This window comes from Scyliorhinus canicula, chromosome 7 (assembly GCF_902713615.1).
Source record: "Scyliorhinus canicula chromosome 7, sScyCan1.1, whole genome shotgun sequence".
Classification (NCBI taxonomy): domain Eukaryota; kingdom Metazoa; phylum Chordata; class Chondrichthyes; order Carcharhiniformes; family Scyliorhinidae; genus Scyliorhinus; species Scyliorhinus canicula.
Genome location: NC_052152.1, coordinates 8,989,250 through 9,017,235, shown reverse-complemented (window position 1 = coordinate 9,017,235; position 27,986 = coordinate 8,989,250). Strand labels below are relative to the sequence as shown.

The following is a 27,986-nucleotide window of genomic DNA, read 5'->3' as shown; positions in this document are numbered from 1 at the left end:
TACAGGTCCCGGCATGCCGCTGATGCCGCTAGGTACAGTCAGCCTTGTGAGGAAGGAGTGCGGCCCCGGGGGGCGGTCGCGCCATCAAACCGGCCTGGAAGCGGAGCGAGCACAGCGCTGCCAGCAAGCTGCCACACCATGGCCGGGGCTATGGCTATCCTGGGTGAGTGTCCTCCCTCCCATTGTATACAGTAATCCTATATCCCTATAGTCTCACTGCCTATAGAGCAGTCTCCTATTATATACATTAACCATATATCCCTATAGTCTCACTGCTTATAGAGCAGTCTCCTATTATATACATTAACCATATATCCCTATAGTCTCACTGCTTATAGAGCAGTCTCCTATTATATACATTAACCATATATCCCTATAGTCTCACTGCTTATAGAGCAGTCTCCTATTATATACATTAACCATATATCCCTATAGTCTCACTGCTTATAGAGCAGTCTCCTATTATATACATTAACCATATATCCCTATAGTCTCACTGCTTATAGAACAATCTCCCGTTATATACATTAACCATATATCCCTATAGTCTCACTGCCTATAGAGCAGTCTCCCATTATATACATTAACCATATATCCCTATAGTCTCACTGCTTATAGAGCAGTCTCCTATTATATACATTAACCATATATCCCTATAGTCTCACTGCTTATAGAGCAGTCTCCTATTATATACATTAACCATATATCCCTATAGTCTCACTGCCTATAGAACAGTCTCCCATTATATACATTAGTCATATCCTATAGTCTCACTGCATATAGAACAGTCTCCCATTGTGTACATTAATCATATCCTATAGTCTCACTGCCTATAGAACAGTCTCCCATTGTGTACATTAATCATATAGCCCTATAGTCTCACTGTTGAGCCATCTCACATTATTTACATTAATCATATATCCCTATAATCTCACTGCCGATTGAGCAGCCTCCCATTACATACATTAATCATATATCCCTATAGTTTCCCTGCCTGTAGAACCATCTCCCATTACATACATTAATCATATATCCCTATAGTTTCCCTGCCTGTAGAACCATCTCCCATTACATACAGTAATCATATATCCCTGTAGTCTCACTGCCTGTAGAGCCATCTCCCATTATATACATTGATCATATAGTAAGTAAGTAATCATGTATCCCGACAGTCAGACTGCGCATAGAACTGTACAACATCTGTCTGCGATATACCAGCATCTCTGGTAACCACGCTTTCAGAAGGACGTGAAGGCTTGAGAAAGAATTCAGAAATGATTCACAAGAACGATTCTAGGAATGAGGAACTTCAGTTATGTGGATAGATTGGAGAAGTTGGGACTGTTTTACTTGGAGAAGAGAAGGCTGAGAGGATATTTAATAATAATCTTTATTGTCGCGAGTAGCTGACACTGCAGTAACTGCAATGAAGTTGCTGTGAAAAGCCCCTAGTCTCCACATTCCGGCGCCTGTTCGGGTACACAGAGGGAGAATTCATATTGTCCAAATTACCTAACAGCATGTCTTTCGGGACTTGTGAGGAAACCGGAGGAAACGCACGCAGACACTGGGAGAATGTGCGGACTCCACACAGACAGTGACCCAAGCCGGGAATCGAACCTGGGACCCTGGAGCTATGAAGGAACAGTGCTAACCACTGTGCTACTGTGCCGACCAATTTGATTGAGATTTTCAAAATCATGAGGGGTCGGGGCAGTGTAGATAGGGAGAAACCGGTGGAAGGAACAAGAACCAGAGGGAATAGTTTTAAGGTAATTGACAAAAGAACCAGAGGGGGCATGAGAAAAAAATGTTATTATATTCGAGAATGGTTTGGCACTGGAATGCACTGTCTGAGAGTATGTAACCCCTGTGCCTAAATCACACATCAGCACATGCTTAATGACGTGACCTTCACAGGCCCGCGCCATCTTTCCCTGCTCTTTATGAAGGTGCCGATTTAATCAGGGAGGCTCTTGACAAAGAATTATGTTCTGAAAATAATATTGCAGTTGGCATTGTGTTAGTGTGCTGGGGAATTGAACAGAGGAACATCAATTTGCCATCCAGGGAGGCATGGCTCACTATCCAAATTTATGGGCATATTGAAGGTTATAGTTATAGTGTTGGGCCGTGAGGTTTACCAGGCAGATTCCTGGGGTGGCACGACTGTCATATGAGAAGAGACTAAGTTGTTCAGGATTATATTCATTGGAGTTTAGAAGAGTGAGAGGGGATCTCAAAGAAACTTACAAAATTCTAACAGGATTAGACAGGGTAGATTCAGAAAGAATGTTCCCGTTGGTGGAGGAGTCCAGAACTAGGGGTCATAGTTTGAGGATAAGGGGTAAACTATGTATGATTGAGTTGAGGAGAAATTCTTCACCCAGGGAGTGGGGAATCTGAAATTCGCTACCACAGAAAGCAGTTGAGGCCAAAACATTGTGTGATTCCTAGAAGGAATTAGATGCTGGTTTAGCACAGGGCTAATTGGCTGGCTTTGGAAGCAGACCATGGCAGGCCAGCAGCACGGTTCAATTCCCGTACCAGCCTCCCCGAACAGGGCGCCGGAATGTGGCAGTTTGTTTTCTTTTGTCGATGTGGCAGCCATTGGCCGCCGGTCAATTGCCTGGCTCGCCTGTCCTGCCATGGAACCCACTGCTTGGGGTCATCTTTGGAGGAGACTGGATGGTCTCACCAGCAGGAGGAGTTGGAAAATCCCACCCATGGCCACCATTGTAGGAAACATGAGCCATTTAAACACAGCAAACAGAAATGTGATAGTGAGCATTTTATTTAATGATGCCAATTGAAGGATAAATTATTGATCAGGAATGGGCGGCATGGTAGCACTGTTGCTTCACAGCGCCAGGGTCCCAGGTTCGATTCCCGCTCAGGTCACTGTCTGTTCGGAGTCTGCACGTTCTCCCCGAGTCTGTGTGGGTTTCCTCCGGGTGCTCCGGGTTCCTCTCTCAAGTCCTGAAAAATGTGCTGTTCGGTGAATTGACTTTCTGAATTCTCCCTCTGTGTACCCGAACAGGCGCTGGAGTGTTGCGACTCGGGGATTTTCACAGTAACTTCACTGCAGTGTTAATGTAAGCCTACTTGTGAGAAAGATTAATTTTTATTGGGAAAGATGTCTACTTTTCTGAGAATAGAACCATTCACCTGAGAGGGCAGGCTTGGCCTCTGGTTAATATATCATCCCAAAGATGGCACCTCCGGCAGTGCAGCATTCCCTCAGCACTGCGCTGGAGGGTTAATCTAGAATGTGGGCTTATGACAATAGAGTGGAAACTTCTGATTCTAAGGTGAGGTTGATATCGCTGAACCACTGACATAAGTACAAATAAGATTACTGCACACTTTCGCGCCACCTTCCCTGATATAGTTCTCGTAAATAGTGTGAAGATCTGATCACGTGAAAAAATACTTTAACAATCTCTCCCTACTGATTAAATGCATGACGTCTCAATGTCAAACTTGATTCTGTTTCTTTTCTCTCTCTCTCGCTCTCTCTCTCTCTCTCTCTCTCTCTCTCTCCCACCTCCCTCTCTCTCCCCCATCTCCCTCTCTCTCCCCCATCTCTCTCTCTCCCCCATCTCTCTCTCTCCCCCATCTCTCTCTCTCCCCATCTCTCTCTCTCCCCCATCTCTCTCTCTCCCCCATCTCTCTCTCTCTCCCCCATCTCTCTCTCTCCCCCATCTCTCTCTCTCTCTCTCTCTCTCTCCCCCATCTCTCTCTCTCCCACGTCTCTCCCTCCCACCTCTCCCTCATCCTCTCTCCCTCCCTCCGCGCGCTCTCCCTCCCTCCGCGCGCTCTCCCTCCCTCCGCGCGCTCTCCCTCCCTCCGGGCGCCCTCCCTCCCTCCGCGCGCTCTCCCTCCCTCCGCGCGCTCTCCCTCCCTCCGCCCCCTCTCCCTCCCTCCGCCCCCTCTCCCTCACTCCGCCCCCTCTCCCTCCCACCGCCCCCTCTCCCTCCCACCGCGCGCTCTCCCTCCCTCCGCGCTCTCTCCCTCCCTCCGCGCGCTCTCCCTCCCTCCGCGCGCCCTCCCTCCCTCCGCGCGCCCTCCCTCCCTCCGCGCGCTCTCCCTCCCTCCGCGCGCTCTCCCTCCCTCCGCGCGCCCTCCCTCCCTCCGCGCGCCCTCCCTCCCTCCGCGCGCTCTCCCTCCCTCCGCGCGCCCTCCCTCCCTCCGGGCGCCCTCCCTCCCTCCGGGCGCCCTCCCTCCCTCCGGGCGCCCTCCCTCCCTCCCTCCGGGCGCCCTCCCTCCCTCCGCGCGCCCTCCCTCCCTCCGGGCGCCCTCCCTCCCTCCGGGCGCCCTCCCTCCCTCCGGGCGCCCTCCCTCCCTCCGGGCGCCCTCCCTCCCTCCGGGCGCCCTCCCTCCCTCCGGGCGCCCTCCCTCCCTCCGGGCGCCCTCCCTCCCTCCGGGCGCCCTCCCTCCCTCCGGGCGCCCTCCCTCCCTCCGGGCGCCCTCCCTCCCTCCGCGCGCCCTCCCTCCCTCCGCGCGCCCCCCCTCCCTCCGCGCGCCCCCCCCCTCCGCGCGCCCCCCCTCCCTCCGCGCGCCCCCCCTCCCTCCGCGCGCCCTCCCTCCCTCCCCGCAGCCCTCCCTCCCTCCGCGCGCCCCCCTCCCTCCGCGCGCCCTCCCCTCCCTCCGCGCGCCCCTCCCTCCCTCCGCGCGCCCTCCCTCCCTCCGCGCGCCCTCCCTCCCTCCGCGCGCCCTCCCTCCCTCCGCGCGCCCTCCCTCCCTCCGCGCGCCCTCCCTCCCTCCGCGCGCCCTCCCTCCCTCCGCGCGCCCTCCCTCCCTCCGCGCGCCCTCCCTCCCTCCGCGCGCCCTCCCTCCCTCCGCGCGCCCTCCCTCCCGCCGCGCGCCCTCCCTCCCTCCGCGCTCCCTCCCTCCCTCCGCGCGCCCTCCCTCCCTCCGCGCGCCCTCCCTCCCTCCGCGCGCCCTCCCTCCCTCCGCGCGCCCTCCCTCCCTCCGCGCGCCCTCCCTCCCTCCGCGCGCCCTCCCTCCCTCCGCCCCCTCTCCCCTCCCTCCGCCCCCTCTCCCCCTCCCCTCCGGCCCCCCGCCCCCTCCCTCCGGCCCCCCGCCCCCTCCCTCCGGCCCCCCGCCCCCTCCCTCCGGCCCCCCGCCCCCTCCCTCCGGCCCCCCGCCCCCTCCCTCCGGCCCCCCCCGCCCCCTCCCTCCGGCCCCCCCGCCCCCTCCCTCCGGCCCCCCCGCCCCCTCCCTCCGGCCCCCCCCGCCCCCTCCCTCCGGCCCCCTCGTGTACTGCAGCGCTCCCTCGTGTACTGCAGCGCTCCCTCGTGTACTGCAGCGCTCCCTCGTGTACTGCAGCGCTCCCTCGTGTACTGCAGCGCTCCCTCGTGTACTGCAGCGCTCCCTCGTGTACTGCAGCGCTCCCTCGTGTACTGCAGCGCTCCCTCGTGTACTGCAGCGCTCCCTCGTGTACTGCAGCGCTCCCTCGGTACTGCAGCGCTCCCTCGGTACTGCAGCGTTCCCTCAGTACTGCAGCGCTCCCTCAGTACTGCAGCGCTCCCTCAGTACTGCAGCGCTCCCTCAGTACTGCAGCGCTCCCTCAGTACTGCAGCGCTCCCTCGGTACTGCAGCGCTCCCTCAGTACTGCAGCGCTCCCTCAGTACTGCAGCGCTCCCTCAGTACTGCAGCGCTCCCTCAGTACTGCAGCGCTCCCTCAGTACTGCAGCGCTCCCTCAGTACTGCAGCGCTCCCTCGGTACTGCAGCGCTCCCTCAGTACTGCAGCGCTCCCTCAGTACTGCAGCGCTCCCTCAGTACTGCAGCGCTCCCTCAGTACTGCACTGGTGTGTCAGTCTAGATTTTACACTCAGTTTATGGAAGTGGGGTTTGACCCCAGAAGTTCCTGACTTAAAGGAGAGTTTTTGTCCACTGAATAGCGGGTGACAACCACAGTTGTGTTTCTCTTGGGTTTCTGGGTGAGTGAGCAGGAGGAATTTGAAACTACCAAGTTTTGATTGGGCTTTGTCACCTTTGGTTTGAGTGGGTCTCTCACTCAGCTTCTTGTATTTCCCCAGGCTCCTCTATTCTGGCCCTCCTATTGGCTGGTTATTTGGCACAGCAGTACCTGCCCCCACCTAAGCCGAAGGTGATCGGCGTGGATCTTGGCACCACCTACTGCTCGGTTGGCGTGTTCCAGCCTGGCACCGGCAAGGTGGAGGTGATTGCAGACAAGGCCGGGCGGAAGAGCTTGCCGAGTGTGGTGTTGTTCACTGACCAGGGGATACTGGTAGGGTACGAGGCACAGGAGCTGGCTGATGCCAACCCATTGAACACTCTGTATGATGCTAAACGCTTCATAGGGAAGCGCTTCACACCGGAGGAACTGAGCACCGAAAGTGGCCGCTACCAGTTTAAGGTAAGGATGGAAATATTTTGGATCATTAATTGCAATTCTTGGAGCACTGCAATTTTCAGGAAGCGGCTGGTCAAATCCTTGGAAAGAGTGCAGAAGCAATTTACTGGAATGGCGTCACGGATGAGAGAAAGGGGAATTGTTCTACATGGAGAGCAGAGATAGTTCAGAGCAAAATTCAGGAATACACAAACGGATATCGATAAAATGTAACATACAAAATTAAGTGATCAATTTTGTAAGGAAGAATGAGGCGAGGCAAAATAAATCCTTCAAGGCAAAGAAGGTTAAAATGGAAAAGAGGATGAATTACTTCTCACAGAGGGACGTTAGTGTTTGGGATCCTCCAGAGAGTAGGTGAGGCTGGGTCATTGAGTATATTGAAGTGCAAGAGGGTACAGAACAGGCACTTCGGCCTTCCGAGCCTATGCCAATCATGATGCCTGTCTGAACTAAAACCTTCTGCACTTTCGGAGTCCGTATCCCTCTATTCCCATCCTATTCATGTATTTCTTAAGATGCCCCTTAAACGTTGTTATTGTATCAGCTTCCACCGGCAGTGAGCTCCAGGCACCCACTACCCTCTGTGTGGAAAAGTTTCCTCGTACATCTCTAAACTTTCCCCCTCACACCGTAAACCTCTGTCCCCTTGTAATTGACCCCTCCACCCTGGGCAAAAGCTTCTGACTGTCCACTCTGTCCATGCCGCTCATAATTTTGTAAACTTCTATCAGGTCGCCCCTCAACCTCCATCGTTCCAGTGAGAACAAACTGAGTTTCTCCAACCATCTCCTCACAGCTAATACCCTCCAGACCAGGCAACATCCTGGTAAATCTCTTCTGTACCCTGTCCAAAGCCTCCACGTCCTCTGATAATGTGCCGACCAGAATTGGACGTGCTATTCCAGATGTGACCTAACCAAGGTTCTGTACAGCTGCAGAATGACTTGCCATTCATGCTCAATGCCCCGACCGATGAAGGGAAGCATGCCGTATGCTTTCTTGACTGCCTTATCCGTTTGCATGCCACTTTCAGGGATCAGTGGACCTATACGCCCAGATCTCTCTGCCTGTCAATATCCCTAAGGATTCTGCCATTTACTTTTCTCACCTGCATGAGACCTTCCAAAATCCTTTACCTCACATTTGCCCGGATTAAACTCCATCTACCATTTCCCCACCCAAGTCTTCAACTGATCTATATCCTGCTGTATCCTCTGACAATTCTCTTCACTATCCGCAGCTCCACCAACCTTTGTTTGGCGGAGCTGAGTTCGATAGATTTTTGATAGACAAGGAGGCAAAGGTTATGGGGGCTGGGGCTGGGGAGGAAGAAAGGTATGGGGGTGACAGCAGTGAAAGGAAAACCACGTTGAGACCACAAGCAGATCAACCATGATCTTACCGATAGGCGGAGTAGGGTCGGACGGCCTAGTCTGATCCTCTTTTGTGAAGTGGAGATTGACAGACTAATTTAAAAAAATTATCAAGACTTTTAATCGAGTAAATGCGGGGAAACTATTACCACTGGTGGCGAGTCAGTCAGCAGAGAACATAGATTTAAGATGATTGGCAAACGAATGAGAGAGTCTGGGGTGTAGGTCTGTGGGACCTCTACAAACAAGATGGTCTTCACCTGAACCAGAGGGGTACCAATATCCTGGGGGGGAGATTTGCGAGTGCTCTTTGGGGGGGTTTAAACTAATTCATCAGGGGGATGGGAACCTAAATTGTAGTCCCAGTGTACAGGATGTTGAGAGTAATGAGGTCAGGATAGGGTTAAAAGTTAGAAAGAGGGCACCGGCAAGCAAGACGCTGGTTTGAAGTGTGTCTACTTCAACGCCAGGAGCATCCGGAATAAGATGGGTGAGCTTGCAGCATGTGTTGGTACCTGGGATCTCGATGTTGTGGCGATTTCGGAGACATGGGTAGAGCAGGGACAGGAATGGTTGTTGCAGGTTCCAGGATTTAGATGTTTCTGTAAGAACAGAGAAGATGGTAAAAGAGGGGGGGATGTGGCATTGTTAATCAAGGAAAGTATTACGGCGGTAGAAAGGACGTTTGAGGACTCGTCTACTGAGGTAGTATGGGCCGAGGTTAGGAACAGGAGAGGAGAGGTCACCCTGTTGGGAGTTGTCTATAGACCTTCGAATAGTTCCAGAGATGTGGAGGAAAGGATTGCAAAGATGATTCTCGACAGGAGCGAGAGTAACAGGGTAGTTGTTATGGGGGACTTTAACTTTCCAAATATTGACTGGAAATACTATAGTTCGAGTACTATAGATGGGTCAGTTTTTGTGCAGTGTGTGCAGGAAGGTTTTCTGACACAGTATGTAGACAGGCCAACAAGGGGCGATGCCACATTGGAATTGGTACTGGGTAATGAACCCGGCCAGGTGTTAGATTTAGATGTAGGTGAGCACTTTGGTGATAGTGATCACAATTCGGTTATGTTTACTTTAGCGATGGGCACGGATAGGTATATACCGCAAGGCAAGAATTATAGCTGGGGGAAAGGCAATTATGATGCTATTCGGCAACATTTGGGATATATAGGATGGGGAAGGAAACTGCAGGGGATGGGTACAATCGAAATGTGGAGCTTTTTCAAGGAACAGCTACTGCGTGTCCTTGATAAGTATGTACCTGTCAGGCAGGGAGGAAGTTGTCGAGCAAGGGAACCGTGGTTTACTAAGGAAGTTGAAGCACTTGTCAAGAGGAAGAAGAAGGCTTATGTTAGGATGAGACATGAAGGTTCAGTTAGGGCACTTGAGAGTTACAAGTTAGCCAGGAAGGACCTAAAGGGAGAGTTAAGAAGAGCGAGGAGAGGACACGAAAAGTCGTTGGCGGATAGGATCAAGGAAAACCCTAAGGCTTTCTATAGGTATATCAGGAACAAAAGAATGACTAGAGTAAGATTAGGGCCAATCAAGGATAGTAGTGGAAAGTTGTGTGTGGAATCAGACGAGATAGGGGAAGCTTTAAATGGATATTTTTTGTCAGTGTTTACACTGGAGAAAGACAATGTTGTCGAGGAGAATACTCAGGTACAGTTGACCAGGCTAGATGGGATTGAGGTTCACAAGAAGGAGGTGTTAGCAATTTTGGAAAGTGTAAAAATAGATAAGTCCCCTGGGCCAGATAGGATTTATCCTAGGATTCTCTGGGAAGCCAGGGAGGAGATTGCAGAGCCTTTGTCCTTGATCTTTATGTCGTCTTTGTCGACAGGAATAGTGCCGGAAGACTGGAGGATAGCAAATGTTGTACCCTTGTTCAAGAAGGGGAGTAGAGCCAACCCTGGTAATTATAGACCTGTGAGCCTTACTTCGGTTGTGGGTAAAATGTTGGAAAAGGTTATAAGAGATAGGGTTTATAATCATCTTGAAAAGAACAAGTTGATTAGCGATAGTCAACACGGTTTTGTGAAGGGTAGGTCATGCCTCACAAACCTTATTGAGTTTTTTGAGAAGGTGACCAAACAGGTGGATGAGGGTAAAGCGGTTGATGTGGTGTATATGGATTTCAGTAAGGCGTTTGATAAGGTTCCCCACGGTAGGCTATTGCAGAAAATACGGAAGTATGGGATTGAAGGTGATTTAGCGGTTTGGATCAGTAATTGGCTAGCTGAAAGAAGACAGAGGGTGGTGGTTGATGGCAAATGTTCATCCTGGAGTTCAGTTACTAGTGGTGTACCGTAAGGATCTGTTTTGGGGCCACTGCTGTTTGTCATTTTTATAAATGACCTGGAAGAGGGTGTAGAAGGATGGGTTAGTAAATTTGCAGATGACACGAAGGTCGGTGGAGTTGTGGATAGTGCTGAAGGATGTTATAGGATACAGAGGGAAATAGATAAGCTGCAGAGCTGGGCTGAGAGGTGGCAGATGGAGTTTAATGCGGAAAAGTGTGAGGTGGCTCACTTTGGAAGGAGTAACAGGAATGCAGAGTACTGGGCTAATGGCAAGATTCTTGGTAGTGTAGATGAACAGAGAGATCTCGGCATCCAGGTACATAAATCCCTGAAAGTTGCCACCCAGATTAATAGGGCTGTTAAGAAGGCATATGGTGTGCTTGCCTTTATAAGCAGGGGGATTGAGTTTCGGAACCACAAGGTCATGCTGCAGCTGTACATAACTCTGGTGCGGCCGCTCCTGGAGTACTGCGTGCAGTTCTGGTCACCACATTATAGGAAGGATGTGGAAGCTTTGGAAAGGGTTCAGAGGAGATTTACTGGGATGTTGCCTGGTATGGAGGGAAGGTCTTACGAGGAAAGGCTCAGGGACTTGAGGTTGTTTTCGTTAGAGAGGAGAAGGCTGAGAGGTGACTTAATAGAGACATATAAGATAGTCAGAGGGTTAGATAGGGTGGACAGTGAGAGTCTTTTTCCTCGGATGATGATGACTAACACGAGGGGACATAGCTTTAAATTGAGGGGTGGTAGATATAGGACGGATGTCAGAGGCAGTTTCTTTACTCAGAGAGTAGTAGGGGTGTTGAACGCCCTGCCTGCAACAGTAGTAGACTCGCCAACTTTAAGGGCATTTAAGTGGTCTCTGGATCGACATATGGATGAAAATGGAATAGTGTAGGTCAGATAGGCTTCAGATGGTTTCACAGGTCGGCGCAACATCGAGGGCCGAAGGGCCCGTACTGTGCTGTAATGTTCTATGTTCTACTGTATAACACTGCAGATCGTCCACTTGGAGACAGGCAATGTGAGTCTTATGACTTGCCTGAAAGCATGGTGGAGATAGATTTAATAACATTCAAAGGGTGTTAGACAAATACTTGAAAAGGAAATAGTTGTAGGGCAGTGGGAGAAGAGCAAAGCAGTTGGGATTAATTGCACAATTGGACAGTTAATGTTTCAATGAACCAGTACAGCCATAATGGGTCAATCGCCTTCAAGGTTATGCAGCTTAAAATGTGCTTTCATAAAGGAGACAAGGACGTACCCACAACCGCCACGACAGACTCTACTGGAAGACCTACTGGACGCAAGTATCCTAGAGAAAGGGAACTGTAGCGACATGTATGACCGACTGGTAGAAAGGGACGACACCGTACTGGACGCAACAAGAAGGAAATGGGAGGACGACCTGGGTATTGAGATAGGGTGGGGACTCTGGAGCGAAGCACTGCATAGGGTCAACTCCACCTCCACGTGCGCAAGGCTCAGCCTGACGCAACTAAAAGTGGTACATAGAGCCCACTTAACGAGAAACCGTATGAGCAGGTTCTTCCCGGAGGTGGAGGACAGATGTGAACGGTGCCAAGGAGGCCCGGCCAACCACGCCCACATGTCTGGTCTTGCCCCAGACTTGTGGATTACTGGACAGCCTTCTTCGAGGTTATGTCCAAAGTGGTGGGAGTGAGGGTGGAGCCATGCCCGATAGTGGCGGTCTTCGGGGTTTCAGACCAGCCAGATCTATTCCTGGGGAGGAGGGCGGACGCCCTTGCCTTTGCCTCCTTGATCGCCCGCCGTAGAATCCTGTTTGGCTGGCGGTCAGCAGCACTGCCCAGAGCTGCAGACTGGCTGTCCGACCTCTCGGAATCTCTCCAAATGGAGAAAATCAAATTCGCCATCCGAGGGTCAGACGACGGCTTCCATAGAACGTGGGAGCCATTCATGCAACTGTTCCGGGACCTGTTTGTGACCAACGTACAAAAGGAAGAATAGCCGGATGGCCAAGAATCGGGGGAAAATGGACGGGAATCGGGGAAGGTAGCCGGAGGGGGAGGGGGGGTTACGGCTTCGTATGGGGGTTTGATGGCAAGCTGAGGCCCAAAACCAAACTATAAATAAATGCCTATAAACATGTGCCTCGGCCATATTGGGGAATGTAGAATATGTATGCTGGCTAAAAGGGGCGGCCACAATTGTTGTTATAAAGATGCTTACCTGTAAATATACATGTTAAATTTTTGTGTCTTTTTTCTCTCTAACAATTTGTAACTTGTCATATATAAAACATGAAAACTCAATAAAAAACATTTATAAAAAAAAAATGTGCTTTCAGCCCTTCCACTTATTAAGGTTCTAATGTACCTGTTATAAAATCCAATAAGTATGTCACTTCGCAGTAATCATTCCTTATAAGGTGGGTACAGGTCTGTGACTGTATATCACTGGGGTACAGTACTGGTGAGGATAGGTCTGTCACTATAACATTGGGGTACTGTACTGGTGGGTACAGGTCTGCCAGTGTATAACACCGTACTGGTAGGGACGGGTCTGTCACCGTATAACACCGTGATACAGTGACGGTAACAAGCGGGATGAGCCAGTCACTGTATAACACTCGAGTACAGTACTTTTGGGTACAGGTCTGTCACTGTACACCATTGCGGTACAGTACTTTTGGGTACAGGTCTGTCACTGTACACCACGGATACAGTACGGGTGGGGACATGTCTGTCACCATACAGCACTGGGGTACAGTACTTTTTGGTACAGGTCTGTCATTGTATAACATTGGGGTACAGTACTGGTGGGTACAGCTCTGTCACTATAGACCACGGGTACAGTACTGGTGGGGACGGGTCTGCTGGGGTATAACACTTGGGTACAGTACTGCTGGGTACTGGTCTGTCACTGTATAACACTGGGGTACAGTACTGGTGGGGATGGGTTTGTCACTGTATATCACTGGGGTACAGTACTGGTGGGGACAGGTCTGCCACTGTATAACACTCGGGTGCAATACTGGTGGGGACAGGTCTGTCACTATAACACTGGGGTACTATACTGGTGGGGACGGGTCTGTCACTGGATAACACTGGGGTCAGTACTGATATAACACTGGGGTATAGCACTGGTGTGGGCCATTCTGTTATTTTAGGTGAAGTCGGAGAATTTGGGAGTGTTTTGGTATTTCTTTCTCTAGTACATTGAGTCATCTGATTGTTTTCCTTTCACAGATCTTGTACAACAAGGGTGATGCTGTGTTCTCTGTTTTTTCCAATGAATCAATGTATGTCTCGCCAGAGTACATTGGTTCCCTTTTGCTGTTAGAATTGAAGAAAATGGCAGAGCAGTACCTGGGGACAGCTGTGAGTAAAGCTGTGATCTCGGTACCAGCAGAGTTTGACGAAAGACAGAGGAACCATACAGTGAAAGCTGCACAGCTGGCGGGTAAGCAGAGCTTGCACGTCTCGTGGTAACGTCGCACCAGCTTTCTTTCACCTCTGGAAGGAGTCTGTCTAATTTGTGGCATTTGTGTTGGCTCAGGGCACTGGGGGGGGCACTTCTACAAAATAGCAAGAAGTCTTACAACACCGGGTTAAAGTCCAACAGGTTTGTTTCAAATCATTAGCTTTCGGAGCACTGCTCCTTCCTCAGGTGAATGAAGAGGTATGTTCCAGAAACATATATATGGACAAAGTCAAAGATGCCAGACAATGCTTTGAATGTGAGCATTTGCAGGTAATTGAGCCTTTACAGATCCAGAGATAGGGGTAACCCTAGGTTAGAGGTGTGAATTGTCTCAAGCCAGGACAGTTGGTAGGATTAGTTGATCAGTACCGACCAACTGTCCTGGTTTGATTCAATTCACACCTCTTTAACCTGGTGTTGTCAGGCTTCTTACTGTGCTCACCCCAGTCCAACGTCGGCATCTCCACATCATGGCTACAAAATAGTGATTGTGGGATGTTCTGCCTTCCCCTGAGAGAGGACTTGTAGCCTCAACGTAAAGTCTGTGTTGAAAAATGGCAACTCTGATGAAAAAGCTCTTCCTCAGCACAGTACTGGTACTGTCAACTTTGATTAGCTCAGGTTTCTGTATTGGCATAATCTTGATTCAAATTCAAAAGGTATTTCATGAACAACATTAGGGGCAATCTGTCTCCACGTATAAAATGCTCCAGTGTTGTACAGTGACAGACCCGTCCCCACCACGACTGTACCCCAGTGTTACACACTGTCAGACCTATACCTACCAGTACCATACCCCTGTGTCATACAGTGACAGATTCGTCCCCACCAGTACTGTACCCCAGTTTTACACAGTGATAGAACTGTCCCCACCAATATATTACCCCAGTGACAGACGTACACCTACCAGTACTGGGGCAGCATGGTAGCACAAGTGGATAGCACTGTGGCTTCACAATGCCAGGGTCCCAGATTCGATTCCCCGCCGGGTCACTGTCTGTGCGGAGTCTGCATGTTCTCCCCGTGTCTGCGTCGGTTTCCTCCGGGTGCTCCTGTTTCCTCCCACAGTCCAAAGACGTGCAGGTTAGGTGGATTGGTCTTGATAAATTGCCCTTAGTGACCAAAAAGGTTAGGAGGGGTTATTGGGTTACGGGGATAGGATGGAAGTGAGGGCTCAAGTGGGTCGGTGCAGACTCGATGGATTGAATGGCCTCCTTCTGCACTGTATGTTCTATTGTCTATGTACTGTACCCCAGTGTTATACAGTGACAGACCTATCCCCACCAGTACTGTGCCCCAGTGTTATACAGTGACAGACCCGCCCCCAGCACTACTGTATCCCGGTATGAGACAGTGACAGACCTGTCCCCACCAGTACTGTGCCCCAGTGTTGTGCAGTGAAAGAGCTGTACCCAGCAATACTGTACCACAGTATTATACAGTGACAGACCTGTACCCAGAAGTACTGTACTCCACTGTTATACAGTGACAGACTCGTCCCCACCACTACTGTACCCGTGTTATACAGTGACACACCCGTCCCCACCAGTAGTGTACACCTGTGTTATATGGTGATTGACCTGTCCCCACCAGTCCTGTACCTCAGTGTTATACAGTGACAGACCTATCCCCACCAGTACTGTGCCCCAGTGTAATATAGTGACACACCCGTCCCCACCAGTGCTGTATCCCAGTGTTATACAGTGACAGACCTGTCCCCAGCAGTACTGTATCCCAGTGTTGTACAGTGACAGACCTGTCCCCACCAGTACTGTATCCCAGTGTTATACAGTGACAGACCCGTCCCCACCAGTACTGTACCCCAGTGTTATACAGTGACAGACCCATCCCCAGCAGTATTGTATCTGTGTTATACTGAGACAGACCCGTCCCCACCAGTACTGCACTTGTGTTCCAAGGTGATAGAGCAGTCCTCATAATTACTGTATCCCAGTGTTATGCAGTGACAGACCTATACCTACCAGTACTGTACCCCAATGTTATGCAGTGATAGACCTGAATCCACCAGTACTGTACCCCAGTGTTATACAGTCACTGGCTCATCCCGAGAGTTACTGTCACCCAGTGTTATACAGGAACAGGCCTGTATTGCAGTGCTATGCAGTGGGATCACATCCCCACCAGTTCTGTACCCCAATGTTATACAGGGACAGACCTGTCCCCAGCAGTATACAGGGACAGACCCGTTAGCAGTGCTGTACAATGAGAAACGTGTCCGCAGCGCAAACGGTGGCAGACCCATCTGCAGTGCTAAACAGTGACAGACCCATCCTCGCTGATAGACAGTGACAGACCCATCCTCACTGATAGACAGTGACAGACCCATCCTCACCGATAGACGGCAACAGACCCATCCGCAGTGCTAGAAGGCGACAGACCCGTCCTTGGCGCTGTACAGAGGCAGACTTTCCACAGTGAGAGGCGGGGCCTATCTGTCATGCAAGACTGATATCACTGAACAAAGAATGACACTGTACTTGGTTAAAGTGTAGTCATTGTTGTGTGAGAAACTCATTAGCTAAACACGATGCAGCAAGATTCCACTAACATAACTGCGTGCTCAGTCAATTTGTTTATTTGCTGGTGAACATTGAACAGGAAAACCGGAGAATTCCTTGCCCAAACCTAGACGCAGGTTGGTGGGGACCCAGTATAACATTTTATCTGTGACCAGCATTGGAGCCCAAGTTACTGATGCCCTGGACCCAGCACAGGCCTTTCACTGCCAAATTCTGATTCCTGATGCCAAGTAGTCAAAGCTGAATATTTTTGAGGTTTTGCTTTGCTTTTGGTCAGGTCCTGGAGCTGGCAAGCTCCGTACACAGTGCCCTATCACCCAGAGCAGCATAGTCCCAGCATTAGCAATTTTCTTAATGCTCATCAAATGAGGAATGTTGTTTCTGTGGATCGAGTCAGTTAACATCAGGCACCCCAGGCTGGCTACCTAATGGATCAGATTCAGTATAAAGCTCCTCGTATCCTTCAGCTAGATGTTCTGACCCTTCACTTGCATCAGTTCCCACACATTTCCATATCCCAGAGTGACACTCTAGGCTCTCCAAGCAAGGTAGTTCATTTACTGCCAAACTATAGGTGGCTATGTTCTGTGAATGTCTGTTCCCCACAGGAATTAACTTGTGACGGTCTAATGGTACGTCATATTTTATCCTTGCATTGAGTGAAGACTCGGCCATCGCTCTGAACTGCATCTAAACTCACCAGGCAGATGAGTTTATTATTATTATTGTATTATTATTAAATCTCTGAATATGCTGCTTGGGTTTCATTCAGGATGTTTTTGATGTTTTGATGTGCGCAATTTTCTAAATGGTAAAGTAATTGCAGGAGGTGGAAATGGATCATCCTCAAAGCTGGCTGCCTGCCATGGGTTGAACAGTACATTATGTAGCAATGAAGGAGATGAAGCTATAACTACCATGTCTTGGCTGATTACAGCCTGACAATTTCAGAGTTTGATTGCCAATAGACAAACAACTCCTGTGTCTGCTGTCGGAGAGAATTGAGGAAAGGGTTCCTGATTGAACATCAGAAGATGTGTTGGGAACTGTGCCCAATCTTGCTTACTGCATCGCTGAACCCTTCTTACCCACCGTTTCCATTTACCTCTCAATCCCACCAAATCAATATTCTCACCATATCCCTAAATTCCACATGCTGGCCTGCTCCTCGTATCTCTCAGTCCCACCTCCTCCCCGTACCCCTCAGTCCCACCTCCTCCCCGTACCCCTCAGTCCCACCTCCTCCCCGTACCCCTCAGTCCCACCTCCTCCCCGTACCCCTCAGTCCCACCTCCTCCCCGTACCCCTCAGTCCCACCTCCTCCCCGTACCCCTCAGTCCCACCTCCTCCCCGTACCCCTCAGTCCCACAACCTCCCCGTATCCCTCAGTCCCACAACCTCCCCGTATCCCTCAGTCCCACCTCCTCCCCGCATCCCTCAGTCCCACCTCCTCCCCGTACCCCTCAGTCCCACCTCCTCCCCGTACCCCTCAGTCCCACCTCCTCCCCGTATCCCTCAGTCCCACCTCCTCCCCGTATCCCTCAGTCCCACTTCCTCCCCGTATCCCTCAGTCCCACCTCCTCCCCGTATCCCTCAGTCCCACCTCCTCCCCGCATCCCTCAGTCACGTTGCCTCCCCGTATCCCTCAGTCACGTTGCCTCCCCGTATCCCTCAGTCCCACCTCCTCCCTGTATCCCTCAGTCCCACCTCCTCCCCGTACCCCTCAGTCCCACCTCCTCCCCGTACCCCTCAGTCCCACCTCCTCCCCGTATCCCTCAGTCCCACCTCCTCCCCGTATCCCTCAGTCCCACCTCCTCCCCGTATCCCTCAGTCCCACCTCCTCCCCGTACCCCTCAGTCCCACCTCCTCCCCGTACCCCTCAGTCCTGAGATCTCCGTTTTGAAAATGTCCTGTGTGCACGTGCATGTAGATCATTTATAATTTTCTACCTCCAGTAAGCGAGCACCACCCCAGCCATGAATCATGCCGCAAGGGCTGTCACCCGGTTTAGTGAGACTGACTGTTTGTGTTACAGGATTGGACATTCTGCGAGTGATCAATGAACCAACAGCAGCAGCCATGGCCTACGGGCTGCACAAGGTGGATGTTTTTAATGTGCTGGTGGTGGACTTGGGGGGTGGAACCTTGGATGTATCCCTGCTGAACAAACAAGGAGGAATGTTCTTGACCAGAGCAATGGCAGGTAAAGGCATAACAGTACAATAATCTTTATTAGTGTCACAAGTAGGCTTACATTAATACTGTATTCAAGTTACTGTGAAAATCCCCGATCACCCCATTCCGCCGCCTTTCAGGGTACACAGAGGGAGAATTCAGAATGTCCAATTCACCTAACAGCGTGTCTTTCGGGACTTGTGCTAACCACTGTGCTACCGGCCAGTATATGGTTCTCAGTACTGACACTCTCTTCCGACAAAGGATGTGTGGTCTTGATAGGGGTATGGTCATTTTCATTTCAGATGGAGCAGAATGTTACCCAGGTTCAAAGGGTAAGATTATGAGGTGAGATTTGTCTGCCCCTCCTTTTAGAAGATTAATGGGTGACTTGATTTGATTTAAATTGATCGGGTTAATAGAGAGAAACTTTGTTCTGCTGGCCAGGGCAATTTAAAACAATCATAAATGGGAGCTGGAGGAGACCATTCAGTCCTTCAACCCTGCTCTGGCATTCAAGCTCAAGTCTGGTCTCCTACTTTACGTTTCTACACTATCTCCATATCCCCGACTCCCCATAGCACCCAAAAATAGATATGTCGCGAATAGACTCAGTGGCTGAGCACCCATAGGTTGCTGGAATAGAGAATTTCAAAAGCAGAGCAGGAGAATTTAGTTATTAATTAACGTACAAATCAGCCATCAGCTCATTGAATTGCAGAAGAAGCTCAGAGGGCAGAATGGCCTCCTCCTGACCCTGTGTTCCTCACTGGGACAGCACTCACCCAAGTATTTATTGCTTGTAGGGAGGACGGATGCCTGTCTTGGGGAACAGAGTTCCTTCCCTTCATATTCCCAACATCAACAAAACCGCTTGTCCGAGCAAGGTGTCCAGATCTGTTACACTGTTTAAAATGCCACTGCAAATTTCCCTATATCTATTTCAGCTATAACTAAGGGATAACCTTGTACATCTACCGAATGTACCAAGCACTCTTCAGCCAATTGAAGCTGTTTTAAAGTGTGGCCACTTTGTAATGTGCACCTTATTCTGATTTAAAATTATCTACCAAGTAAGGACAAATACTTTATAAAACCTCTAAAGGTTAAACCGGTCACGTCAACAAATACAGAAACAGAATGGAACTCTGGGTTGATGTGACCCATGGCTTCAGATTGGAGGCATAGAGGTCTACAGCACAGAAAAGGCTCGATCGTGTCTGCGCTGGTCAGAAACAGGCACCTAACTATTTTAATCCCATTTTCCGGCACTTGGCCCATAGCCTTGTGTGCCTTAGCATCGCAAGTACACATCTAAATACTTCTCAAAAGTTATGAGGTCTCTGTCTCCTCCAGTCTTTCAGGCAGCGACTCCCACCACCCTCTGGGTAAAAAAGATTCTGCTCTGCTACCTTAAGGGACCGGTGCACATGCAAAAAAAAGTCCATGAAAGGAAATGCTAGGATAGGTACAGCACAGGAGTGGATGCAGAACAAATCTCCTGGTACACTGTCCCCATCAAATGGAAAAGTAACGAGGCCATAGTTCCAGGCGACCTGAGGCTGCTTTCCCCTTTGAGGGATTTAACCTGAGGATCACCACACCTCAGGCAAGGGCCAAGGTTGAGAAGGCAGGGCCTTCATGAATAACCTCAGCTGGTATGGGAATTGAACCCGTGCTGTTGGCCTCATTCTGCAACACAAACCAGCTGACCAACCAACTGAGCTAAACCAGCCCCCAAATATCCCCATCAAACATTCCCAGGACAGGTACAGCGCGGGGTTAGATACAGAGCAAAGCTCCCTCTACACTGTCCCCATCAAACACTCCCAGGACAGGTACAGCACGGGGTTAGATACAGAGTAAAGCTCCCTCTACACTGTCCCCATCAAACACTCCCAGGACAGGTACAGCACGGGGTTAGATACAGAGTAAAGCTCCCTCCACACTGTCCCCATCAAACACTCCCAGGACAGGTACAGCATGGGGTTAGATACAGAGTAAAGCTTTTTAATTTTGAATAGTATGGATAAAGGGCAGTGAGAGGAGTGCCACTAATTGTAGAATTCTTTCAAAATGTCAGCAGAGAGACAAAGAGGGCTGAATGGCCTCGCTCTGTGCATTAAGGTTCTAATCTGTCCAATTTATTTATTTGTGAAGGTAATAACCAGTTGGGCGGCCAGGATTTTAACCAGCGGTTGCTGCAGTTCCTGTTTAAACAGATCTACCGGCGGTATAAAACACTACCAACCCAGAAGGAGGACGTGCACCACCTACGCCAAGCCGTCGAGGCGGCCAAACTGAACCTGACCCTCTACGACTCGGTGCAAATCAGGGTGCCACTGTCACTTCCGGACCCCAGGCACTCCAGTGAAGGAGGAGGCGAAGACAGCGGCGGAGGCAGAACTGTTCTGTTTGAAGAGACGGTGACCAGGGATCTGTTTGAGGTGTTGAACCGGGACCTGTTTGAGAAGATTCTGCAGCCCGTGCAGGACGTGCTGTCCCGTGGTCACCTGGGCCGGTACGAGGTGGATGAGATCGTGCTCGTCGGCGGCTCCACCCGCATCCCGCGGATACGCCAGGTTATCCGTGAGTTCTTCGGCAAGGAGCCAAACACCTCAGTGGATCCTGACCTGGCAGTAGTAATTGGTGTTGCCATACAGGCTGGGATCATGGGAGGCTCTTGGCCCCTGCAGGTCAGTGCCCTAGAAATTCCCAATCGACATTTCCAGAAAGTCAACTTCAACTAACGGATTCCTTTTTCACCAAACGACCCCCCCCCCCCCTCTTCTACACTGAGCACAATCCTAAAGGATTAAAAGACTATTATTTTTGTGTTATGGTCTGGATCAGAGGTTGGTGAATGAGCAGTTAGCATTAACACAGTTACCATTCTCTCCAGATCAACCTCCCCTGCCTTCTGTTAAATCATTCCATGAGGTTAGTCATTGTTAATTTTGGGAGCTTTGCTCTTTCAGCACTTTGGAGTCAGGTGTTCCTTTTCCTGATTGTGAATCAACTGGATCTGATTCATACTTGGACTGCATTGCACATTAACTGAGATGGTCACCAATGTCGCTGCTTGTTAAAATATTTGAAGGGTCGTTTATTTTGCAATTTGCACCGTTTCACGTTCCTTTCCTGCTTAGTTGACGACTCTCTCCCCCAACCTGACTCATTTCCATCAAAGCCCGGTCGACCTGCGGGGGGTGGAGTTTTTGGGTTTTCCCCCCACAACCTAGGCTCTATCTGTGCTTGACCGATCAAGGCTTTCTGGTAGAATTGGGCTCGAGTGTCGCAGGGACAGGCGGTGGGAAAAAGCGGGCCAAGTTCCTGCCTCTTGACTGCTCCCCTGCACTAGTTATTGGATATTGGACCAAGACAACACTGACCTTGACCTGGCAACACCCGCCTTAAACCGGCGGTCAACGAATGAGCGTCCTTCAGAGAGGTGCAGACGTGGATGGTCAATCCTCGATGGCGATGCCTTCAGGAGAGGGGAGGATTGACCATAAAAGACAATGGATTTTAAAAAGAAATCCTGAAAATAGCCGGGTGATGAGTTGCACGATGAAGGTACTGACCATGTGATGGAAGTTCTGAGAGGATTGAGAGGAATCTCTTGTCACCCAAATGGTGGTGGGGGTGGTGGGGGGGGGGGGGGGGAACAAATCAGTGCTTCTACCTGAGGGAAGGTTTGTTTATTTAAAAGTAATGTTTGTACTTTTGTTATTTTGTTTATTTAAACAGTGCCAAAAGCCAAAATGCGAAGATGGAATAAATTTATTAAATATATATTTATATAATATATATATTTTTAAAATTTTATACATGAAGCAAATTGTCTTGATGAATTGAACCTTGTTTGAAGATCTTTTTTTCTCCTTGGTGTACATACGGGTTAGAAAATCATAGCAATGGGTCAACATTTAGTAAATTATCCACTATGTTCTTCGGGAATTTCACTCGTGTTCAGACATTTCTAAAAATGAATTGTTGTGGTGTGACTGTCGCTGGGAAGATTGGCATTTACTACCCACCCCTAATTGCTCTATGAGCCGGTGGTGGTGAGTCACCTCCTTGAGCTGCTGCAGTCCACGTGGTGCAAGTACTAAGCTGTTTGGGTAGATGTTCCAGAGGATTTTGAGCCGGTGACACCGAAGGAGGATGGAATGGTGTGATGTAGTCCCAAGCGGGGGCAGTGTATCTGATTGGGGAGGGATATTTTAGACGGTGGTGTTTCCCTGTGTCTTGGCGAGTTGCTGCACTGCGCCTTGTAGGGATGCAGACATGGTGAGGTGTTCAGCTGCTGCCAATCAATCAGTAGAGGTGCTTTGTCCACTTGAGTGGCACTTGCAACTGCACACATCCGGGGAAGTGGATAGCATTCCTTAATCTTACCCGTGTACTCAGCAGGGTCTTCAGGGTGCCAGGACATGTGTGGGGTTAATCTGCCACAGTCACTCTGTGCCATGTGGGAGCGTGCTCTCCATGTGTGTCACAGCTCCAGCTCAAGAAGCAAGTGAAACGGGTTTGAGGCTCTTCTGAAAATGTGGAGTACTTGTGAAATATGCTATTTTTGTACCAACACGTCACAAAGTTGTAATAAGGGAAATACTTTTCTAAAGTGAAGAATTTTGATTGCAAATCCTCCCCAGTTAATTATTTAAATGGTGACGGGTGTTTACATGCCCGTTCGTATGTGCACACTTTACGAAATTCTGCTCCATCCCTTGTAGCCAATAGTCCAGCAGCGCTGCAGTTACTGACCTCCTCCCAACATTGTGTTGGAAGCATCTTGCACCCTTGCCTATGTAATAATCTTTCACTTCTGGTATTATCTCAGCCAACCTTCACTACACTCTCTATCCTTGGTACTTCCAGCAGGTGGAGATATGGAGGCCAAGGGTGGGGGGCAGAAAAAATCCCCAGCGCCCCATTGAGATAGGTGTGCGTCATTGCCGTAATGCTGCAGGTTGTTTCCCTGCCAGCTGCATCGTACTCCACCCTGGTCTCAACATGACACCTTGACCACTGGGTAATGTGATTACAGCTACAGCAGGAGTTATGAACTGTGTCTCAAATATCTGAACAAAGCTTTCCATGGGAGAAATGTTTTGCCGGGAGTTGTTTTTAAAGTTCAGGGCTTGCGTTGTCACTTCACTTTTTAGTCTCAATCGATTTCTTTTGATCATTACAAATGTTTGTAGCCCGTACACAATGAGGATCAACTCCATTTTGGTTCTGTGCCAGTCTCTTCAGGGAAAGCCCCGTTTGTTCTTACCCACCCCGTTGAATGATTCCGCCCAGTGTCGATCCTGTAAGCACTTCATTTCTATAGTAATTACTGCACAGAATGTGGCCAATCAGCCAAACAACTACGTGCCAGTGTTTACACTCCACACAAGCCTCCTCTCTCTCTCTCCCCCCCCCCCCCCCCCCCCCCCCCCCCCCCCACCACTCGATTTACTTCCACTCGATTTACTTCATTGGGCCCTAGATCAGCACATTGTTTTGTCCTTCTAGCTTCCCCTTAAATGAACCTGTGCAATTTACCTGTGGTAGAAAGTTTCACATTCTTGCCATTCTGCTTTAAGACGTTTTCTCCTATATTCCTTGTTGCGTTTATTGCCGTTGAGGGTTCTAACTGGGATCAGCTGCCTCAAGAAAACCAACATTGTGGAATAATATGTCTCGGAGAATCAAACGATGGCAAAGTTGGCCATTCAGCCCATCTTGCCTGTGGCAGCTCTGGGATAGAACTGTGCAATTTAACCCCATTCGTTCCCTGCTCTCCTCGTGGTCCTGCAAACGTTTTATTTTCCTTCATTTGTCACTGAAGTATTTATCCAATTAATTTCTTGAAAGTTGAATTGAATCCGCTTCCACCATCATTTCCGAGCAGCAGGTTGCATATCGCAATAGCTCCACTACTTAAAAATTCTACTTCGTATTTGAAGTGAGATATGAGAAAGTGAACATGGCTTTTCTGAAATCGTAGTGACACCGATTTCTCTTTAACCTCCTTCGCTTCCCCTACTTCACCTGATCTCCTCACTAGCGGAATGAAGGAATGGATCTGGTCTGATCTGATTTTGGTAGCTATGGATCTTGTGAAGTGGTGCCTGTTGTCAGTTTCTTTTTATTGCCCTCCAAACCCCTTAAATCAATGCAGTCCATTGAGTGTGCTCATCCCTTGGGAAGATCTCAACTCTCCTCCAAAGGCTGGGACAGTGCTGGAGATCGAGGGCCCAGCATTCTACCAATTGGGCTCTGCCACGTGTCTCGAGCCCACATGATCATGGGTGCACATTGCTATTTAGACCTACAGGCTGGGAATTTACCGTGATCTGGTTGCGGTAAATTTGTGTGATCCCCCCCCCCCCCCCCACCCCCCCCCACCTTCTCTCTGAGCATTCCCTCTGCCCCCCTTCCCACAGCTCCTCCTCCCTTGCCCTCACCCCCACTCCTCTTCCTTTGCTCGCAGATGCCCCATCCCATGGATGGGAATCTTTGCCAGTCCTCTGCCAAAGCTACGACAGCTTATTGGAACAAATAAACACCTTTCCTCCCCCTCCGCTGGAAGAGGGGTTTTTTTTTTTGCACAGAACTTAGTCTGTGAAACGTGATATACAATATCTGTATGAGACAATGCAGCAGTGTTTAATTTATTGTACTGACCACTATTGCTGCCCTTGTACCTCACTGCAGTCTCAGCTGGCGAATATATTAAAATGTGCCTCTATTGGAACTGACTTGTGTCTCAATTTGTGGCAATGTTGCCCTCTTAGTGATGAGGAGAGTACTTATTGAATTGAGATCTATCATTGCAAAATGCTTCGTCACCATTACCCCCAACATTCCGGCAGAGACATTCAGCAAGACAAAGCAATTAGTGTACAGTGTGAATTCAGAAATAACTACCTGGGTAGTATGAGTAGTGGAGGTTACCATCCTGCCCTATCTAACCACATAAATGTGAGGGGAAATGTGAGTGCCCCCGTCCAATTTTACCCCTTTACAGGGTGTGTCTTTTTGCCCGTCATGGGCATGACCCTGACTGCGGGAGAAAACCTCACCAGTCAGACAAGCCTTATTTCCATTCGCCACATCTCCTCTCCCACCTGGGCAGTCCATCTCCTCTCACCAGATTCCAGAGACTGGGATCATCACTGAGACCTAATTTTTACATAGAATTTACAGTGCAGAAGGAGGCCATTCGGCCCATCGAGTCTGCACCGGCTCTTGGAAAGAGCATCCTACCCAAGGTCAACACCTCCACCCTATCCCCATAACCCAGTAACCCCAGCCAACACTAAGGGTAATTTTGGACACTGAGGTCAATTTTCTTTTTAGCGTCGCCAATCCACCCAACCTGCACATCTTTGGACTAATGTGTGAGGTTTTCCCAGAAATTGGCCAGGGCCAATGTTGGGCTGGAACAGTGGCGTTGGGAGTTGCCGACGGCAACGGCGGCTTCCTTGGCCGTATGGCCCCGGACCTTGAAAAACAAAATGAAAATGGCAGGATCTATATTCGCTGCTCATTCTTTTGGGCATGATGTGGAGATGCCTGGCTTTGGACTGGGGTGGGCACAGTAAGAAGTCTCACAACACCAAAGTCCAACAGGTTTGTTTTGAATCACTAGCTTTCGCAGCGCAGCTCCTTCCTCAAGGTGAGTGAAGAGGTGGGTTCCTTTTGGGAGAGGAGGTAGAATTTGCATTGTGGTTCCACGCTGCCGGCATTTGCAATCAAAAATTATTTATTCAGCTGTGATTTTGTGGGCACGTGATTTTGGACCACCCCAGCTGGGTTTGTCCTTGCCAAACGTGCTAACCCAGCTCGGAACAAAGATTGGCACAGAAATGATGTGAACGCTCTTCTCAACACCCTTGGCGGCGTTATTTAAAAGGGTTGCGTGGACTACAGGTTAGTTACCGATCCATTACTTGCGGCTACTATTTTGCTTCTGGCCTGTGTCTTGTCACTTTCAGGCTTCACTCTATATCGAGAGAGGTTCGGTTGCCTTTGGAGTGCTCTCGGCCTTTTGAGAAGATGAGAAATAGGAGCAGGAGTAGATCTGAGCCTGCTCCGCATTCAATGTGGCTACAGCTGATCTGTGGCCTCCCTTTCGTGCCCCTCTATCCATTGATTACCTGAGAGATCAAACGTCTGCCTCCCTCAGCTTCAAAGTTACTCAGCAAATGCGCCATCCACAATCCTCTGGGATAGACAATTGCAAAGATACACAACCCCCTGAGTGAAAAATTCTCATCTCGGTGATTGGCTGCTTACCTATATTGAAGTTCATTCACCAAGCGCATGCACGTTGTACAAGTTTATTAATGTCTTCCTGTTTTTTTTATCTCGCTCCATAAGACATAGCAGAATTAGACCACTCAGCCCATCGAGTCTGCTCCGCCATTCAATCATGGCTGATACTTTTCTCATCCCCATTCTCTTGCCTTATCTCCTCGGCTACCGTATTAACTACTTTATTTGGTGTCACCTGTAAAATGTGATGTTGGAACGTCTAATTCCCAAGTTCCAAATCCTTTATGTAAATAGTGAACAACACTGACCCAGTGGAAAGTTACTTCCCACCTTCTGCCAGCCTTGAGTAACTCCCTTTACCTACTTTGTAACTTCGATACTCTCATTTCCCGTACCAGCCTCCCCGAACAGGTGCCGGAATGTGGCGACCAGGGGCTTTTCACAGTAGCTTCATTTGAAGTCTACTTGTGACAATAAGCGATTTTCATTTCAATTGGAGAGCCAGTGTCAGTTTTCAGGACAGTGTGAGTTTAATTATCTTTAATTAAGGATGTTGTATTAAAAAGCAATTAGCAAAGCAAAATTAACTTATGAAATTAAGCTCTCAAGGAATATAAAAAAGAAATCAAGATAGACTTGATTTATCCATTAAGGGATAAATGTGATAATTGGCTATAAAAGCATGTATGTAATCGCAGGTAACGACAATTTCATGGGCGAAAATGCTAATTATTGACTTTGCTCCAATATTTGTTGGGGGAAACTATCGTGGTGGATATGACAGAAGAAACAAACAAAAGGGATATAAAGAACATTGAAAATAGAAAGGGGGAAATAATAGATACATTAATCAGTCTACGAGAAGACAAAACTCTTGGTCTGGATGGATTACATTCATATATCTTAAAGCCATTTAAAGAGATAGCAGAGGGCTATTACATATAGATAAAAGCTCTTCAGAAACTGGAAGGTTGCCAGAGGATTGGCAGACTGATAATCTGATTCGTATAGATAGGCAGGTAGATAGAACAAGTCCGGGAACTGTACACCATTCACTTATTGCCGATGGTAGGAAATCATTAATCACAGATGTGATTAAACATCTAGAATCTGGGAGTGTAATAAAGAGTAGGCAGCACTGATAGCAAAAGAGAAGACAATGCTTCACCAGACCTATATAATCACTTCAACGAGCAACATAAAGGGTAGATCGGATAACGTAGGTGTAATAATTGGATATTTCAAAAAGGCCTTTGATAAGTTTCCACATAGGTGACCGGTAACTAAGGTCAGAACATGTGGGGGATCTTTTGCCTTCCTCTCCGTTATTGTCCATGTACTTAGTGTGTGCTTTTTTTCCTTTTGTTTCAATTTTCCTTCTCACACTTCTCGATGTGATGTTAACTGGTCTGCTGTTTTGTATTGCTGCTCAATGGCAATTGAAAGACTCAAGACTTGATC

The 27,986-nt window shown here is 49.3% G+C and overlaps 1 protein-coding gene across 1 annotated transcript; it reads left to right on the top strand.

The window, feature by feature from the left end:
• Nucleotides 1-22,079, top strand: hspa13 (heat shock protein 70 family, member 13). Its single transcript, XM_038801361.1, has 5 exons — nucleotides 1-163; nucleotides 6,046-6,386; nucleotides 13,302-13,515; nucleotides 18,112-18,279; nucleotides 20,412-22,079. Exons 1-5 carry the CDS (start codon nucleotides 139-141, stop codon nucleotides 20,999-21,001), a joined length of 1,338 nt encoding a protein of 445 aa, XP_038657289.1. The 5' UTR covers nucleotides 1-138; the 3' UTR covers nucleotides 21,002-22,079.
• Nucleotides 22,080-27,986: the final 5,907 nt, after the last annotated feature.